The sequence below is a fragment of the Hyperolius riggenbachi genome, chromosome 3 (genome assembly GCF_040937935.1).
Source record: "Hyperolius riggenbachi isolate aHypRig1 chromosome 3, aHypRig1.pri, whole genome shotgun sequence".
Lineage (NCBI taxonomy): Eukaryota > Metazoa > Chordata > Amphibia > Anura > Hyperoliidae > Hyperolius > Hyperolius riggenbachi.
In genome coordinates this window covers 292,388,436-292,408,417 of record NC_090648.1, presented here as the reverse complement: position 1 = coordinate 292,408,417, position 19,982 = coordinate 292,388,436, and the positions used below count along the sequence as shown (strand labels likewise).

At 43.6% G+C, this 19,982-nt stretch overlaps 2 protein-coding genes across 4 annotated transcripts in view; one reads left to right on the top strand and one right to left on the bottom strand.

Annotated features, from left to right (window-relative positions):
• DOCK4 (dedicator of cytokinesis 4) overlaps positions 1 to 15,737 on the bottom strand; it is a 480,752-nt gene extending 465,015 nt beyond the window's left edge. For both annotated transcript variants that reach the window (XM_068276501.1, XM_068276502.1), the window contains exon 1: positions 14,977 to 15,737. In XM_068276501.1, the coding sequence (XP_068132602.1) occupies positions 14,977 to 15,013 (37 nt within the window). In that variant the 5' untranslated portion in view covers positions 15,014 to 15,737. The remainder of the gene's footprint in view (positions 1 to 14,976) is intronic.
• Positions 15,554 to 19,982, top strand: part of ZNF277 (zinc finger protein 277) — a 111,941-nt gene continuing 107,512 nt past the window's right edge. Inside the window, exon 1 of one of the 2 annotated variants that reach the window (XM_068276506.1) lies at positions 15,554 to 15,967. In XM_068276506.1, coding sequence (XP_068132607.1) covers positions 15,940 to 15,967 — 28 coding nt within the window. In that variant the 5' untranslated portion in view covers positions 15,554 to 15,939. The remainder of the gene's footprint in view (positions 15,968 to 19,982) is intronic. The other variant, XM_068276505.1, reaches the window with a different exon arrangement.

Here is a 19,982-nt window from a genome sequence, read left to right as displayed (position 1 = left end):
CCATATTCCTCATTACAGCTGTCCATTAAAATGATATTTTCTTGAGGTTAATATAAAAACATTGGTTCCATATTTCTATGTCCTGCACTTTTCGAATTGGTGCTGAAGTAGAAACTAAAAAAAAGAAGATTTTTTTTTTTTTCATTATAGGAACCTATTCAGCAGTGTATCAATTGATTTTGTAAGATTAAAGAATCATGAAGATAAGCACTACTGTACAGTGACAATATATAACTTCTCCTGCAGTAAAGCAACATGGTTTCTTCCACGCTGAGGGTGCCCCACTGATTTATGAGCTAAATTACTTTGGGAAAAAAGTAAACATTAACCTAGGCTAATCAATTTCATATCAACGCCATTTACCAATATATAGTAAGTACGGTATTCGAAAAATGCTCCCCTCTCTAAACTATACTGGGAAGATAGGACTCTGCATAAGGGAAGTACACAGACAGTAGCCATGGAGACAAGACAACGTATTTTCCAAACTACTAAATCATGTCTATATCCAGAATTAAACCTCAAACGTATTGCTTATCATTCAAAGCTGTCGGCATAAAGCAAGGACAATAGGTGATATTATGTATCTGAGGTAAACAAAGAAAATGCCAAAATGGACATCCATAGTCTACAAGTTCTGTTTTTTTGAACTAAACAGAAGAATATTGCTAGGTAACAAGCACACCCATATAGATATAGTATATCTATTGTAACGGCTCATGCATATTTATTGCCAGTCTGTCTGAAAAGGAAGCAAAGGCACAAAGCAAAGAGTACACCATTTGAGCTGCGTACACACGCACTACAAAAGGCAACGACGGGTCTGCCGGACCCTCCCGTTGGGCGATCTTTTAGCCAACAGTAGCGCATGTGTACGCGCTGTCAGCGGACTGATAAGGCTGTTTCTGAACGATCCGCTCAGGAAAATGCCGCTTAGAGACAGCATCAGGGGAATTTGTGTCAAGCTTGAGGATTCTTGAAGGAGAAACAACTAATAGAAGTGTGGGCTGTAGCCTGACGTCATGACCACAAATGAGCTTCAGGTTTTATAGTAGGCGAGCACATAAATAATATTTTGGCACTCTCTGCTTTTGTTAATGTCAATAAAATCATTTGGATGGCAGTCATGCACAGCAGTCTCTGATGCATATGCAGTTTCTAACATTTCTAGGTTACCCTGAAAATTTAAATAGTGGGCAGATAACAAAACATAAATCAAGTGTGGGTTAGCAGTCAGAAAATACAAACCTCAAATGTATTATGCTTTGTGCAGACCTATACTGAGAGGTTATCAAAGCCGCTATTGCTGGCCTCTCTCTAATACTAGGTACACACGATGCAATTTTCTGACAGATTTACTGTCAGATCAATTATTTCTGTTCACTTCTATGAAAAATCGTTCAAAAAGTTAATCGGAAATCATATCGGACAGGTTGAAAATAATAATAATAATAATAATAATATAATCAATCTGACAGTAAGTCTGTCAGAAAAATTGCATTATGTGTACTGAGCATAAAAGAAAAACATTCGTATAATGTCTGTTGTGCTGATCCTTTGCCTGTAATACTTTCATTGATCTAACGCAAACATTTAATTGGTGGTTTAGTCTCCACCCTACCCAAATGATCATTTTTGATTGTTTGTCAGAAGTCTAAAATGGTTATATGTGTTCCCCTGCACCACTGGCTTGTGCACTTGTGATACACAAATCAGAAGGCCTCTGTCAATGTCCTTTGGTTCCGATAAAGGTCTCTAAACATGGTGCTACGCATGTGTCCGCCTCACCTCTCCAAATGCTTCTCAACCAGTGATCGTCCAAAAACTGGTACCCAGAATGGTCAAAAGCTATTACTTCAGGCAAAAAAGGTCTAAAGAGTGTACATTACATATGAACAATAGTCAGGCAAGCAAATTAACCTCAATGCAAAGCGTTTCCATAGGTACATAACTTCATTTCACTCTACAGGAGTTCAGGGTTGTCAGGTACAGAAAGTGGCATGTTTTGGCCCATATACAGTTCACTTTTCTTGAGATTTCCCCATATGATATTTTCACAACTTGGCAACAAAATGCTTTCCAAACCCCCAGCAAGCAAGACAAACTTCAAAATAATTTAGATAGTACATCTAAAGAAATAACAAAAGTTGTTTCGGTGATACCTTTAATGACTAACTGTACAAGATTCCTTTGCAAGCTTTCGAAACTTTAAGTTTCTTCTTCAGGCATCTTTCAGAGCTGAAACAGAACCAGATCCAGCTCTGAAACATGCCTGAAGAAGAAACTTAAAGTTTCAAAAGATTGCAAAGGAATCTTGTACAGTTAGTAATAGTGATTAAATCACCTAAACAACTTTTGTTGTTATGTCACAGGGTTGTGTGTGTTTTTGTTTTGTCTAACATTTCAGAATGAGGCTACTAAACATGCAGAAATGTTCTGAATGTCCACAGGGATTGGTCTTAGTATGGGTTCATACACATGAGTGCATCACTTAGTTCAGCGCTCTTGCTTATTTCTATACAGAGGGGGGGGGGGGCCTAAGAAAAGTAGAGCTGTTCTCAGGAAGGAATACAAAGCTAGTCTTCTAACCAACTTGACTTATCCTTTGCCTTGAGGCTGGTCAGCAGTTATTTACAGCTGCACCCATAAACAAAACATTTTTACCTAAAAATGATCACAGTAATATGAGCTCACGTCTTTAGCTACATAGAGAACAGATATTGGCTGGACATTTTTAGTGTTCAAAACAAACTTTATTATAAGCATAGAGAAGACATACAAATAGCTCAAGGTATAATGGAACATGCTCTTTATCATAAAAAAAAAAAGGCAACAACGATTAATGTACATAAAATACAAGATGCTAAAGGCCTAGACATTTTTAGCATGTATATGATTGCCAGATGAATTAGGTATTTGAGAGTTAAGAAAAGTTGTCTTGATTACTAACCCACTCCCAAACACAAACATAAGCTTTGCCAGCAGCACATACGGCTCACTTCCTGCTTCCAATACTTGGTGAAACCAGATGTTCTATTTACAGCAGTCAGCACGCTGACAGAAGCACTCTGAGGACAGCTGACAGTTACAAATGAGAACTTCCCCCTAGGGCTTTTATGGCTAACCAGTAATCCCATGAATCTTTAAAGATTCCACCACATCCACATGCCCCCCCCCCCAATATGCGCACACAGCACTGGGTCCATGCCGTGCATATTAAGAGTGCCCTTTAGGTATATAGATCAGCAATCTATTTCTCGTGAAAAAAAAACACTATACCAGGGGGTCATGAACCTTTTTGTCTGAGAGAGCCATCAACGCCACATATTTTAAAATGTAATTCTGTGAGAGCCATACAATATGTTTCAAATTCGGACAGTAGGGTTCACATCCCTGTTGCCATGGTGATCTGTATACAGTTGATCCACCGGGCAGCGAGAGTGTCAGATAAGTCTTCAGCTTCTCTTGCATATCCCCGAGAGCCAGACAGGAGAAATGCCAACTAACAACTTGTACAATTAGCTAGCCGACTTGGGGGTGGATTCACTTTGTAGGACGGGATCCCCACACTTTGATTGGCCCAATAGGCTGCCTGTCACTTGACAGGGTCCAGAATGGGACAATTGGAGCAGCCGTTTGTATTGGAGTAGTGCGAGTAAGTTAGTAGTGCATGCTACAGTAGTAGCATGCCTACTTTGAAAATGTTACTTGCACAGCCACACTAAGCTGCGCTGCTTGAGCAGTGTAGCTTAGTGAATCAACCCCTACTGATTTGTCTGTGAGGCAGATGCAGCCATCAAAAGAGCCACATCTGGCTCCCAAGCCATAGGTTCCCTACCCCTGCACTATACCGTTGGACAAGACCTACAAGTCTAAATATTCTCTAATGTCTATAGTAGACTTATGGGCAATGTTTCATAGAAAGATGACTGATACAGATAAATACAAGTTTATCACATGACTATATGCAAGATGTCTACTGATGAGCGGACTTCTTTACTGTGTTTAGATTAAAAGGCTTTAATTTTTCATTCAATACTAACTTTTAAATAACTTCAAGGACAAAATCAGTTAACTGTGCATCCAGTAGGTCTCCAAACAATGCAAATACACTAACCACAGTACCTCAATAATGCAGGCGCCTCCACATGTAATAGGCAACTATAGTTGTACATACATTCATGCTTACTTTGAAGCCTATTACAGTTTGTGAATGTGTTTAGAATGCATAAATAGATTATTTTTCTGATTTTTAAGTCACCAACATAGCTGGCTTCCGATTTCTAAATAATCAGTCGATGGCCACCATTGTACTCAGTTAAAGTTGCCCACATTCCTATGCTTTGGGGAGTTAAAAAAAACAAAACATGGCACTAGAAGAGTAAATATAAATGTTCCTTCGCTCACTCAGGGAGTCTGGCACAAGCTACCAGGTAATTGACATCAGCATTGTTTAGCTAGCTTTTGTTCTATAGCAGTGATGTGACAAGCTACTGAGCACACATACAAAAAACCCTCCTCAGTAACAGCAATCACTGTACTTTCAACTGCTACTACAAAACAAAACAGCAGGACAAAGTGTAACTTCTGCCCGTTTCCCAAAGTTAATAAATAGCATCAAACTAAGTCCATAGGTGATCTCAGTTCTTACTTATTTAGGAGAAATAGTCAAAGTAGGCATACAGCCATACCAGTATTTCAAGATGGCACTGTGCCTAGAATAATGTAACACGATATCTAGAGACTCAGATGATACAAGTGTAGCAAGCATTGGTAACAGCCTGCCGACTCAGCCAAGATCAAGACTGATACTGTTTATATTATTATGTAACTGGTGTCACTGCTGCCTAAGGCCTCGTTCACATCAGGGCCGTTTCTGTGCGCTTTCCACAGCGCATTGCCCTGTGCGATCAGCAAGGTATTGATTTGTCCATGTAACTAAATGTAGCTGGTTCACATCTATGCGCTGCGCTGAGCAGCGTTACAAAAACGTAGTGTTGCATGCATTTCTGTGCGCTGAGCTGTAAGGCCCCGTTCAGACTGCAGAACGCGGACCGCAACGCATGCGGACCGCAACGCGTACGAACGCACGCCATCCGCGTTCGTGTGCGTTGCGTGGCTGATCCCATCACTGAAAAGTGAATGGGACAGCCACGCGTTTTTACAAAAAATGCGTGCAGCATGCGTTCCCGGACCGCACAGGTCCGGAACGCATGCAGTGTGAACATCAGACATTGCACTCTATGCAATGTCTGATGTCGTGCGTGTCGGCCACCTGCACGCGTTTCCAAAACGCGGCTGGAAACGCGTGCAGTGTGAACGGGGCCTTAAGCGCACAGCAATGCAAGTGAATGGGTCCGCTTTTTTAGCGCATAGAAGCGCGTACAAGCGCATAGAAGCGCATGCGTTTTTTACCCCTAATTGGAGAAAAAAATACATTTACATACAAAAACAAAGTTTTATTGACAACTGCTGCTGCTACAGTAAGCAAAACGTGCTTTAAAGAAGCGCAGCGCAACGCACAGAAACGCGGACTAAAGCGCGCACAAGCGCATGCGGTTTTTACCATGCGCTTTAACGCGTTTTTCAGCGCAGCAGATGTGAACGAGGCCTTAGGGCCCTTTTCCACTAGCAATCGCAATCACAAGCGAATGCCATTATTCATTCATTTTGTTATGCAATTGCGATTTTTCATATGCATTGAATTATCCCTCTTAAAATCGCTCCAGAAAGCTTTTGAGATTTGCAAAACGAATTACTATAGTGGAAAATACTTCTCATGATTTATATGATAAAGTAGCAACCCTAGCGATTTAAAAATCACTGGCAATTTGCGATTTTGCAATTCAGCTGTGCAGTGGAAAAAGCTCTTATACTATTTGCTACTGCATTGCAACAGAGTCCCAAGTTCAAGTCTCAGCCAGGACACCATCTGCACAGTCTGTATATTCCCATGTGTTTATCTGTGGTCCTCTGGGCACTCTGGGGTTTTCCCACATCCCCAACAAATATTTCTGAGTTAACAGATACCCTCAAAACTGGCTTTAAAGAGAGAGTCTGAAGCGAGACTAAATCTCGCTTCAGACCTCATAGATAGCAGGGGCATGTGTGCCCCTGCTAAACCGCCGCTATCGCGCCGCTAAACGGGGGTCCCTTCACCCCCAAATCCCCTCGGTGCAGCGGGGGAGCGCTTCCTGGTTGGGGCAGGGCTAACCGCCGCAGCCCTGCCCCACGCGCGTCTGTCAGCACGTATCTCCGCCTCTCCCCCGCCCCTCTCAGTCTTCCTTCACTGAGAGGGGCGGGTGAGAGGCGGCGATGCGCCGCTGATAGACGCGACTGGAGGCAGGGCTGCAGCCGTTAGCCCTGCCTCCAGGAACGACCAACTTTGCGACCAAGTCTTGCGGGGGTGGGTTTGGGGGTGAAGGGACCCCCGTTTAGCCGCGGGATAGAGGCGTTTTAGCAGGGGCACACATGCCCCTGCTAACTAGGAGCTCTGAAGCGAGATTTATTCTCGCTTCAGAGTCTCTTTAAGCTGGCCATACACTGGAAGATGGCTACCAGATTCGACCAACAGATAGATCTGATCATAAAAGGATTACTGCCACACAATGCAAATAGAGTGAACAGATTTTACTTAAAGGATACCGGAAGTGACAAGTGAAATGATGATAGACATGTGTATGTACAGTGCATAGCACAAATAACTATGCTGTGTTGCTTTTTTTCTCTCTGTCTGAAAGAGTTAAATATCAGGTATATAAGTGGCTGACTCAGTCCTGACTCAGACAGGAAGTGACTACAGTGTGACCCTCACTGATAAAAAATTACAACTATAAAACACTTTCCTAGCAGAAAATGTCTTCTGAGACCAAGAAAGAGATAAAAAGGGGAATTTCTTATCAGGGAGGGTCACACTGTAGTCACTTCCTGACTGAGTCAGCCACTTACATTCCTGATATGTAACTCTTTCAGGCAGAGAAAGAAAAAAAAAAGGAACACAGCATTGTTATGTGTGCTAGGCACTGTACATACACATATCTATTTCAGGTCACTTCGGGTATCCTTCAATCTGTTAAAAATATATGGAGTTACCACCACAGTGCTGGTCTGACTGCCGGGCCCGGGATTCCAGATCTCCCTCCAATCCAAACTGTGCCCAGGTTGTTGGAAGCAGGAAAAAAGCAAGCAGAGAAATACTGCAAATTTCCAAACTGTGTGGAAAAAATTAAAAAAAAAAACCCTGAAGAAAGGGGGAGGTGAGGGGCGTGGGAAGATCGCTATCCAATTTTCCTGTGTTTGTATACTTTGTAAAGGAGCTTGAGCGCATAAAAAAAAATGCACCAGTCATGGTGATAGCGGTTGGGAAAACTTGCATCACAAACACAGCACCATTAATAGAAACATCATTGCGTGGTTTCCAACAGTTGAGCAAGTACCCAACGTTGTGTGATCGGAATTACATTGCAAAACATCGCTAGTGCAAAGCAGTCCTGAGTCTGCAAAACCCTCATGTGTGTCATAAGAGATCATAGTGAGGGCTGCTGAGAGGTATGTGAATTAGCAGTAGCATCCAGCATCCAAAGTGAGCCATTTAAAGCCCTTTTCCACTAGCTGCGATCCACTTTAAAAAAATTAAAACTAATAGCCTTTTTTTGCGGATTGCAATAGCACTACGATTTACATGTGAATATAGGTACTCATTTCCCCCAGCATAGTGCAATTTTTGCTCGCACGCAATCGCCAGCCTGCACAATTCTCACCACAATCACATTTTGTTCCCGATGGCTGCATGGCACAATTGCGGCAGGTGGAAAAGGCAGTTTGTGCAATTGCAAACAGCGCACCTTTGCTTGTGATCACGCTTGCAAGTAAAAGAGGGTCCTTAGGCTAAATTCCCTCTCGTTGCAAAAAGGTACCCAATGGGCATGTTTTTGAAAGCTCTGCTCAGTGCAAAAAGTGGAACCTTATGTAATTTTTTACTTGTTAAAAAAATTGGATCCTTTTGCCGCTTTGCTGTAAACTCAATGCGTAGTCCGAACTTACCACATTTTTCTGGAATGGCTGGGTGAACATATGCAATGAAAAGCCTATGAGAATGGACAGTGTTCGTTCTTACTAGGCTGGTTGCTCCATCTGCTTCGATCGCCAATGTTACACAAATATTCAGGTGTTTCCCGATTCCACTGCTGCAGACTCCTCCGCTCAGTCCCAGGAAACATATTCGTGCCCAGCAGAGGCATCAGAATCCCTATCGGGTTGCAAAGGACCAATGAGAATGCTCAGCAACACAGAAGATTCTCATTGGTTCATGGAGGACCAATGAAAATTCATCATGTTGCTAGGGAGAATTGGTCTATTGCAATCCTAAGGAAAGCTCCTGCCCTACTCCGGTCTTTTTACCAGCTTTGGGAGGGACCAAGTGGAAGAGTCAGCAGTGGCAAAACTGGGGGACATGTGAGCATTGGCGGATAGGCGGACTGGTGGAAAAGCGCAGTGGATGCAAAACAGACAGTATGCACTAACAATGGAGCGATTACCACTCTGTTTTCCATCAGCTGCAAGTGGCAACCAAGCCTTATTTTATAATTATGTCAGGACATCCTCACTGCTGACACCTATATGAGGCTGCATTCGCAGTTCGCAAAACCACAAATTTTAGTAACCCATCTGCAACACCACTAAATGTCAACAGAAGCCAAGTGAGAAGGGAAAAAAAAAAACAAAAAAAAAAAACACAACCAGCCCAAGTTTGGTGGATGACTTGTATCCCTATTGGAGGTGCCTGAAGATCACTATATGACCTTTACATGAGCTAGAAGGCTTTTTTTTGCAATATATAAAGCAGATTATAAGGAAGAGGAAATGGATGCACTATGAAACAATTAACTGCAATATATAACCGACACAACTAATCGCTAACCAAACCTTTATAGATACAGCATTCCTAAATGCTGAGCTGAAGGTGAACAAAAAGAAAGCAGAATGAATCTGCCTATTACCACTCAGAAAATTATGCTGGAAAAAATGCTGGATGCTGCAGCACCAAAGACAAAAGACAGCTCCCAGGGCCGACCTCAAAATAAGCAATAAAACAGCGCAGTGTCTGGGTCTGCTAGCTATCCAACACATTAAAGAATCACTAAACAGACAGTTTTAATCAGAATTTCAAAAATAGCATTCTTTTTAAAACATGGATATCCATACAATTTCAGGACTATCAACAATCTCCGCATTCATCTACATAAATAAAAAAATGCAATGCAGCCAATTACAGCATACTTCTCCAGAGAATATTGCACATTCCACAGGTCCTCTTGTAATGTGAACCTATAATTGCCTACTGTGTCTTCTTCCTCAAAACCATCCCCACTGCAGAAAACCACCAATCTTGATATGCTTTTTTTCTGCAGAGAGGCAGGGCTACATGCCGGAAGCCAGTGGATCCGTGGCTTCGGGGACAGATTCAGGGGAGAAGACACAGTAGGTAATTATAATGTCACATAACAAGAGGACCCCTGGAATTTGCAATTTTCACTGGAGGTCTGCTTTAAAGGTGTGTACACTCACTACTGTTTGTCAGTCCCCAGTCCTGCTGATTGCTGAGATAGGATATAAGGGCTGGAACCCACAAGAGAGGTTTTGTGAGCATTTCTGGAGCGATTCAAAACGCTAGCGTTTTGCCAAAACGCTCAGCTAATGTTAATGGATGGGGCAACTTCCACTGGAGCGTTTGAGATTCCTCAAATCGCAAACGCAGGACATGCAGCATTTTGGGAGCATTAGCGCTTCAAAGTATATAAACACTGGCTTAATCGCTCATTAAAACCTGCATGGAGCGATTTTGCTAGCGCTTTAACGTTACCACACACTAACAAAATTAATTGAAAGGACCAATCAGACTTTAAAATGCTAATCGCTAATCGCTACACAATCGCTGGCAAATTGATACACTTTGTAAAATCACTTCCTAAAACACTCATGAAACCGCTGACAAACTGCTCATACAAAATGCTAGCGCTTGCAATTAGCGATAGCGTTTTGCAGTGGGTTCCAGGCCTAACACAGCCATCTTGTGACCCAGTGGGGATGCAGTCCAGCAAAAGTAGTTTGTGGAACCCTTCGTTACCATCAAAATTGTGTGTAGGAGGTATGAGTGCTGCTTAAATATCAGCATCAGGAAGTAATTGCATGTGATGTCCTCATTACCCACAAGGCTGTGCACCCAAGGCTGAATTTTAATTAGGCCTAGGACTAACGTCAGATGGATTTCCATTGGCTGCAGGACTTTTTTCCCTTTTGAGAACTGGGTTTTCTCTGACAAACCTGCCATCAACTTCACATTGGTGGTGGGTAAATTTCCACCTTACAGTTCCCCTTTAATTTAAAGCCTGCATGCAGCACGTTAGAATACAGATAGTCAGACCACTTCCAACCCCCTCAAACAATGGCAGTGGCTGGCAATCCACAGGAACAGCATAAAAGACAAATAAGGCACCTTACGCATACAGGCTTTAGACATAGCTTAGAGCTATGAGTGAAGACTTTGTGTCTGAAATGCTTTTGCTGACTTATCGATCTTTTTGGATGAACCAATAAAAGGATTTGGATTTAACCTCATCACAGTATGATTTTGGATCCTGTGCTGTTTTAGTGAATTAGAATAACGCAATCTGTCACAACGCAGAGAAGTGAACAGTTTTGTACAGCATGTGTATGCATCTTTAGTGTTACACAAAGATTGATTTGCATATTCAGTAGTGATATCTTTCTTCTCACATAAAGCTGAATGATTTCTGTTTTAAACAGGCAAACTCATATTCTGACTACAGTAGGATGTGAAATCTTAGCAAAGTATTTTTAGTTCAGAATTGTGCATGGCCTAAACTTGCAGGCCAGTTCTGTATTTACACTGTCTCACTTCAAGACACTGCAAGACTTGTACAACTACCAGCAGATGTTTGAGAAGACCGGACAATGAAACATCTGTCACCCTAAAGCCTGATGCACACAGTAAGGCCTGGTTCACACAGAATTAAACAGCTACTTTGATGCAGGGACGCATAAACATGCATGCTACCTCCCAGCATACATTATCATTTCCATGGATACAACAGAATACTATCATTGGATGGGGATAAAAAAAAAATACATCCATTCTAGTCTGTGAAATAGGGTTGGAGGATTGGTCCAAGTTGTGTAGACAGAGGATTGCTGCCTGAAACAATTGCAAACTTTCAGACAGCTACAAAAAAGGTATAAAGAAAGTTAATTAGCAAAACAATACAAAAGTTCAGACAAAAGCAAACTGACAACTATTTATATCGTGCAGCCATCAATGTTCACCCTATGTCTGAGGACTTACCTAAATTCCAAGATGCATACAATTCACACTATATTTGCATGCAAGCCAGCTATCCATTTGATAGACGATCTCTATAGCTGACAATATACTGCCGTGGCATCTCCGGGCCTCCCGCCGACATCAGGGAGGTCCGGTCTGCTTGTCAATGTGGGCGAGCATCAGGCTCGCGTGTGTGCAGACCACCGCCTCACTTATTCTCTGAGAAAGCATGTCAGCTGACCTGGTGGTCAGCTGACAGCTGCTTGCTTCCTGATTGGCTGGGCTTCTGGGTGGCGCCCTTCGAGTGCTCCACAGTATTTGAGGATCTGCCTGTCATTTGCTCTTCGTCTGTTGTTGCGAATACTTCATTGTGATAGCTCTCAGACCTTAGTCGGAGCCTGGTGTGTTTGATCCAGCAGGACCCCGGGGATTCACACATAGCTTAGGATTACTACTATTACTGTCTTTGATATTTCTGTGTATGACCATTTGCTTGAACCTCTGACTCCGCTCTCTGCCTCCTGATTCTGTACTGTACCTATCTGATCTGTTGCCGATTCTATGCTTCATTACCGACCCCGATTTCTGCCTCCTGATTCTGTACTTTGCCAATCTGATCTGCTACCGACCTCGGCCTGTTATTTGAATACGATATCGCCTCACGATTCTGTACTGCTGCTGACCGACCCGTTACCGACCTTGCTTGTGCGACCACTCTCTGTCTAGTGATAGCCCCAGTCACCAAGGGCTATCACTTTAGGAGTACTCCTGATATTACTGTGCACAATAACACGTGTAATCACACTCTGATTAAAGTACTGACTACTATTCTGTTAGAGCTCACTCTTATCAAATCGTTACAATCAACAATGTGCTGTGGCTCCTTGGAATACAAACTTTGTCATAACGACTATGAGGTGCTCATGGTCAGCATATACAGCCTACACAGACCTGTGGAAGTGGGGGCGACATCCGCCCAATCAGTTATCTTTTTTGTTTAAATGCTGAATAAAAAAGTGACCTATACAACTTAACCTTGGAAGGCAAGCCAACTCTTACCTTCCTTTTTAGCCTGTTTTTAATCATATTACATCTTGGGAAGCTCCTCCCATTTGCATTGGATAAAGAGACCAGGTATAATATATTTAAAAACATACAAAGTCCATGTATGTAGTGTCCTGGTCAGGACTCAAACCTGAGACTTCAGCACCGCAGGATGAAAGGGCTGGTCACTTAGCTGCTGCATTTTTCCCCAACAAAAATGTATAAACAATTCTGTATGTAATGTTTTGTTGCATGGATTTTGTTCACTTTTTGAAATGTGCATAGGGTAACAATCCTTTAAAAACAAGTGAGTAATAAGTGTGGTGAGTGTGTGGTGTGAAGTGGTTGTTTCTGTATAACTGTCATGGTTATTTTTGACAAATTTACCTCACCCCAGGATGTGATTGGGGGTTGTTTTTAAATGTTTTCAGGCTTAATGTGGGGTTTGATTTTGGCAGGGTGTTCTGAAGTTTAACAAAAGTTTGTTCCATGTAGCTAAAGCTGAGCAAACTGAATCATCAGTGCAACTAAATATGTTAGTGCTTTATAAATCAATTATAATTTTTTGTTGGTTTTAAACTTGTAATGTCTCAATGTGTGTGGCAGTTTCATCTGGGCACTCTGGCTTCCTCCCACACTTTAAAACACACTGGTAATTTGTCTGGCTTCCCCAAAATTGGTTCTAAACCATGTAAAGGATATTACACCAGATTGGTAAGAGACAGTAGATTTGTAGCTCTGCTGAGGGATAGTTGGTAGCATGAATTATTTAATGTACTGTTAAACTGCACAACAGAAAGTGTCAATGCTATAAAATGTACATATTTCATAGCCATTTTCCTGTGTATTTTTAGAATTATTTTGACAAATAATACAGTGGCAAGTCTGAAAGCAAATAATACGTCATTTGCATTCTGAGAAATCAGTTTAGGTAAGCGTCAGGAAACTATAGCTTGTTAGAACACAAAAAGAAGTGATGGATAGAGTGAATATGGCTGACTTGTGTTTAACCCATAAATATGTACTAAAACACTTAAAAAATATATACAAACATCACTTTGTTTAAAAAAAAAACAAAAAAACTATTTAAGAGATTTTTTTTTAATCATTGTTTTGTTGGAAAAGGCTTATAAAACGATAGAGTCACCCACTCCCAAGGCAAGTAGCTTTAAATAAAGATAAAACGTTATTTATGGGTCATTGTGAAGGAAATGGCCTGTCAATGATCTGAAAGAGGCTGTGAAACAACAGAGAGAAGCCAGGGCAGATGGCAGCAACTTCATAGGAAATGAGCAGTGGATATTTAAGATTTCTGCATATTATCTCGCAACAGGATTAACCGCTTTTTGCACTGCACAAATTAATGGGCCATGGACTGGCAAACTGATATACAGCCATTGTTTCCCTCAGCCAAAGCAAGCAGTAATACATTCTGATAATATGTGCCACAAAGTACAAAGGATGCTTGTGCTGGTTTTTTTCTCTGAGAGGTCCATTTGCTGAGACAGATAGGCGGGACTTGGTAAATGACATCCCATGGAACAGACCTCTCATGTCAACAATCACAACACTTCCCTCAGCACAAACAAACAAAAGCAGTAACAAAAGGGAAACAGAAACAATGCAAAGAAACCCAGAGACTAAAGGCATTCACTGATCTGTAATTGTCCATTTACAAACAAGCTCATCCGCCATGAAGAACTGTATTTTTATTGCATAATTACTGCCTCATTTCACCTCTCAAGGATGAAAACAAGCTCTGCAGGCCAAAGCACATCTGATGGCATGGCAAATCCTCAGTTTAAACCTGTCAGCACAAAAACACATGCCTACTGGCAGCAGCAAAATCATAACAAACCACACAAACAAAAAATAAAAAGGATACACCGACTGTTTACCAAACAGCCATTATGCAATGATAACAAAATAATGTAGATACTGTACCTAACAGAATTATTTCAGAGAAGTAAACACCATCCCTATGCATTTTGCACGAAGTGGATAATTAGAAAATATTTTTATTTTACTGAAAGTATTTCTTGCCATGTAAACAGCCACATGAAATATGGAACAAATTAAATGATACATTGTACAGATGAAATGTATCGAGTTGTCTGATGCCTAGGAACGTTGTACAATTTGCTCTACGCATCCGGCTGCTTGAATCTCTGCTGCTGCTTCTGCTGTGCCCCTTTGTTGGCACTGTGCTAAAACTCTGACAGCCTCTTTGTTTATACGTTCAGGAAACTTCAGCCCATGAACCCCAATCGTGATCTGCAGGTATCTGGAGCAGGACTGAGGCAGAGAAAGCAGATTCCAGCACTCTCTCATGCAGCTCCTGCATTTCCAGCAAGCAGGCGAGGGAGCTGTTCCCTCTTGGGATTTGCATGGTATGCAGAGTAATGTCCTGCGGGCACAGGAGCCGTCTGCCACCATTACAGAGCAGCTTCCCTGGCACCTATGGGATGCACAGGACAGGCAGCAGGGCTTTGCGAGCAATGAGCGCTCTGCTGCACCCCCCGCACACACACAACACAGATCTGCTACAACACACCGCTGACAAGAGATGGAAAGTTGCAGCGAGCACTTACCCACTCCGTATTTCTCGCGATCCGTGGGGAGCCACATGTTTCCCGTGTAGTGATGCTGGTCCAGCACTCAGAAGAAGCAGAACATCCCTCCTCCGGTGTCAGTGGCCCGCTCCCCCACCTCTATCTATCTCTCTGCCTATCTCCCCGCGTCTCCTCCTCCTCCTGTCACTGGGAAGAAGGTAGAGAGCAGCTCACACAATGCAGCCTGCCAGTGAGGGTGCCTAGCTGCCCTTCGCTGATTCCAGTGTCTGGTGTACTGATAGCTGCCCTGAGACGTGCAGGCGCCCTGAACTCTGCTAGTGTGTGCCAGCTGCTGCCCTCACATGCCTGGCATACCTGCCACTGCTGCTGGGGATGTGTGTCAGTGGGATGCTAGCTAGTGACAGTGGGATGCTAGCTAGTGACAGTGTGTGCATGCAGTGATTACTGCCAGGCTAGCACTATCTCTCAGTGTCACAGCTAACAGGCAGCCACTTGCCCCGGGTAGCTCCGGGCACGAGCATGCGCCATAGGCAGCAACACCGCTAGCTCTCCGGCAGCTGGCTCATTGTTCTAGTAACCTGGAGCAAAGCAACGCCGTGCACGACCAGGCCGCAAAGCACGCTGGGACATGTAATACAAACAAGCAGAGCTGGCTGCTGCACCAGGAGGAGGCGTATCGGGAGCTAGCCCCGCCTTCAGCCACCCCCACATCTCCTCCCCCTTAGAAGCGAGGGGGCTCATTTGTGTTACTATTTTTTCACGTAGGCGATAATGAACGTCATCTGGAAGGTGTGAAAACGTCGAACGTTTGCAGCGGTAAGCAGAGGCAGCACGCCCGCTGACGTGTGATGGACGGTTCTCTGCCCCGCCCACCACTCTCCCCCCAGCACAGCTGATCCCATAGACTGTATGGCATAGAGGCTCTGCTGTCACCCCTCCCAGCACTGATTGCACCGGCCCACTTACGGAAGTGCTGCCAGCATGGCCGAGGCCAGTGCACATCAGCAAGGTAAACGTCTCTGCTTATGCTATACTAGTGTTACTTGCTGTCTTCTTTTGTAACACATATAAATTGTGATTTTGTATTTTGTTACTACTGCAAGCAGCTGAAAGCACATATGCTGTTATGTGCACAGTTCTCAGCTACAGCTAAGATTATCTTTACTTTTATACAGTGACCAGACAAGTAACATTTATATTGCCGTTTTCTCCTGACGGACTCAAAGTGTCAGAGCTGCAGCCATTAGGGCGAACTTTATAGGTAGTAGCAGTGTTAGGGAGATTTGCCTAAGGTCTCCTACTGAATAGGTGCTGTATGTACATATAATAATAATAGGTGATAATTTGTACAAAGTTTGTAGGCATATATGTCAGAGTGGCACATATTAATTTGGGTGCTAGGGTTGCCATTATTTTGAATGTTAATATCTAGTTGAGGGGACTCACAGCCTAAGGCCTCATTCACATTGCAAGTGTTGCCGTCTGTATTTTGGCAACGCATGCAGAAGGCAGACAAGCATGAACATCAAAAGTGCATAGACGGCACTGTCTGATGTTAATATTAGTCGTTGTGGACCAGTGTGGTCCGCGAACGCATGCTGCACGCATTTTTGAGCAAAACGCGCAGCTGACCCATTCACTACTGTCAATGGGCTCAGCCACGCAATACATACAAATGCAGATTGTGTGCGATCATACGTGTTGCATTCTGATCGCACGGCCATCTGCAGTTTGTAATGTGAACGAGGCCTTATGCTGCAATTTTGTTGCGACCAATAACTTGTAAGAAATAGTGGACTCAGGCCAGCAGGAAACACTATGCACACCACCAACTGAATAGGTTTAGTAAAGTTGCGTAAGTGGCGGTGGTAGCCGAAGTGAGCACCATGCCCAAAGCCACAGGCGAGTGTCCTGGGCCCTTGATCAGTTAACTTTTTCTACAGAGTTTTCTTCTATAACATAATTTTTCATCTTGTGTTTAGAATAACTTAGTACCAAAAAGTAGGTGGAAAAGTACTAACAAAACTATGTTAAGTATTTTTTTGCTTGCTGGTGATTCAAAAGTCATTTTATTGACAAGTTTGAAAATATCACCTAGGAGAAAGCTCAGGAGTAAAATTGAATTGCATGTGGGTCCTGGTATGCAATTTAAGCTTTAGTGTTTCCTGCTGGGTCCCCTATTTCTTACAAATTATTGGATGTAACCAAATTGCAGCAAGCAGGAAGTGGCCGTTTGCCTATGCAGTCTTGTGCTACAGTGTTCTCCCCTGAATTTTTTGCCAGCCGGGTGATACGAAAAACTACTTACAGCATAGAGGGAGGATGAGGATGACAGCCAGTTGCTCACCAAAATTAGCAGGGTGGAGCACCTGGCTGAAAGAGCCTGGAGAGAACACTGCGTTGGGTCCCCTCAACTAGACTAGCGCCCAAAATTCTGCTAACTGCTCAGCTTCAGTAACCGCTATTGCCTTTGTATCCAGGGGCGTAGCAATAGGGGTTACAGAGGCAGCGATCGCATCAGGGCCCTTGGGCCAGGGGGGCCCCGAGGGGCCCTTTCTCAACTACAGTATTCGCTCTATATTGGTCCTGTGCTTATAATAATCACTTCTATAGATACTTTTAATAGTGGTAATGATTAACAAACCGTTCCCCATCCCCTTCTTGCACCTCTGACACTAGTTGCCATTGTCAGGTTTTGGTGCGCCGAATCGATTGTTATTTATAGAGTGCTTGGGGGGCCCCATTGTAAAACTTGCATCGGGGCCCACAGCTCTTTAGCTACGCCACTGTTTGTATCCTAACAATAAATAAACCGTAACTTCCTAACACTATCAAATCTAACTTCCCTCTACCCTAATTCCATCACACTTATAACTATGCCTTAAGATTTTTAGACACACTTGGCCGTGTTGTACAAAAACCATTGCAGTGGCCGATAATCATGAGTCAGACCAGTGTGTCTATAGCGGCTGCACAATCGCATTATTCTCCCTACCCACGTGAATTTGTTCCATTGCATGCCACTCATCATCCTCCTGTGTTCACCCCCCCTTTCCCCATGCAAAGCAACGGGTGCTTCATTAGCCAGGAGGCTGAGGATGATTCTATATAACGTCGTCCGTGATTGCCCGGCAGGAATTGGAACCCTTTCCCTTAGGTGGGGATTTTAACGTCGCAAAAAACGCAACGTCCCACTGTGAAAGAGGCCTAAAAGAGCTTTACATTAGTTTTTCAAAATTCCAAGCTAGGTGGTCTTGAAAACTATTCCTTAACCCTCCTGTAATTAAGCCTAACGCTGACCTCTATAAACCGAGCGCCGTGGCCGGTAAAGGTATTTGGCTATAACTATAACCAATAACATTACTTGGCTATAACTATGCTGGGGGATTTTTACAAAATCACATCCCTCAAGTGGTATCGCACCCATAGCATTACATTAGGAAGAGCTTTTCAAATCACAAACGCTTACAAAAGTGCCGCTAGTGGGTTCCACGCCTAAGAGATCATTTCTGCTGGGTGGGGAGAAGAGACACCCTACTGAAGAAACAGCAATATTATATAATAGTGTCGATACTCTGCCTGACATAAAAACAACATGGACTGTAGACCGGAAGGGATGTGATCTTAATGTTGAGGTACGGTAGGTTTTCATATATTTTTCTTTTATCTACAGTAGCGTTTCTTAAACTCCGTGCTGCAGCACACTGGTGGGGCGCTGACACTTCTCATGGGTGCTGCTGCTCTGTTTCTGCCTGTGCATGCTTTTTTTTTTTTTTATATATACCGTAATTTTTGGACTATAAGACGCTCCGGACTATAAGACGCACCTAGGTATAGAGGACAAATTCCAGGGGAAAAAAATAATATACTAAACCTGGTGCGTCCATGGTGCAAGCATGGACCTTTTCCCCAATTATGTCTTTCTTATACTTCTTGTGCCCCCCCCTGTGTTCTCCTATGTTTCTCTGTCCCCCTTGTTTCCTCTGCCCCCTGTGCCCACTGGTGTCTGTGTGTCCTCTTTACCCCTTTCTCTCCATGTCCTCTGTCCACCTGTGTCCCCTGTCCTGGTGTCTGATGCCCTGTGCTCTGTCCTCCTTCCTCTGCCCCCTTTTTACTCCATGTCCAGAGTCTTATATCCCCATTGTCCCAGATTTTGCTATCCATGTGTCCCCCTGTCTACCTGTCTCCTTGTACCAGTGTCTGCATGTCCCCTATGTCTGCCTGTCCCAGTGTCTTTGTGTCGCCTATGTCCCAGTGTCTGCATGTATTCCATGCCCCTGGTGTCTGTTGTCCTGGTGTCTTAAACACATATATGCAGCTGCCACTCATCATCAGGCTGTCCCCCTGTCCCAAATTCACAATGTTTGCGTGTCCCGATGTATCAAACACATACTTGCAGCTGCCACTTGTTCATCATCAGGCTGTCCACGTGTCCCAAATACACTGTGTTTGCGTGTCCCCGGTTGTTCCGATTACACATACTTGCAGCTGCCACTTGCTCATCAGGCTGCCTAGTTTACCTCCCTTGAAGCTTTGATCTTCGCGGTGTCCTCCGGTACAGCCGAAGTTTGTATCGATCAGGAAGTCCCGGCCGTCCGTGCAGACAAATGCACCAATCAGGCGGCGGCGCTAGCCTTAACCGCCAATCACGCTGTGCACTGCTCAAGTGATGTCTCGAGGGCGGGGTCACCTCTCCGTCATTGGGGCCAATCACAGCGCTCCCCGACCAATTACTTTGCTTGCATGGCGCACATTTGGCCGCATTAACACCGCTTTCCGCATGGCCAGCACTAGTGTACGCGTTGCTACGCGACCATAATGACGCATGTGATTGGCTGACGTGGGTCAGTGGTGCGGGTCATGTGACTCAGCACATGACTATGACGTCCTTCCGTTCCACTTCCGTTGAGGGAGACGGCGGCTTTTTGGCATGATGCGCCGTTGGTAGCTATTACTTCTGCTGGCTGCAGGTGGGTATACTCGCTGCTTCCCTGGTGGGAGGCGTGGGGACTATATTTTGAATT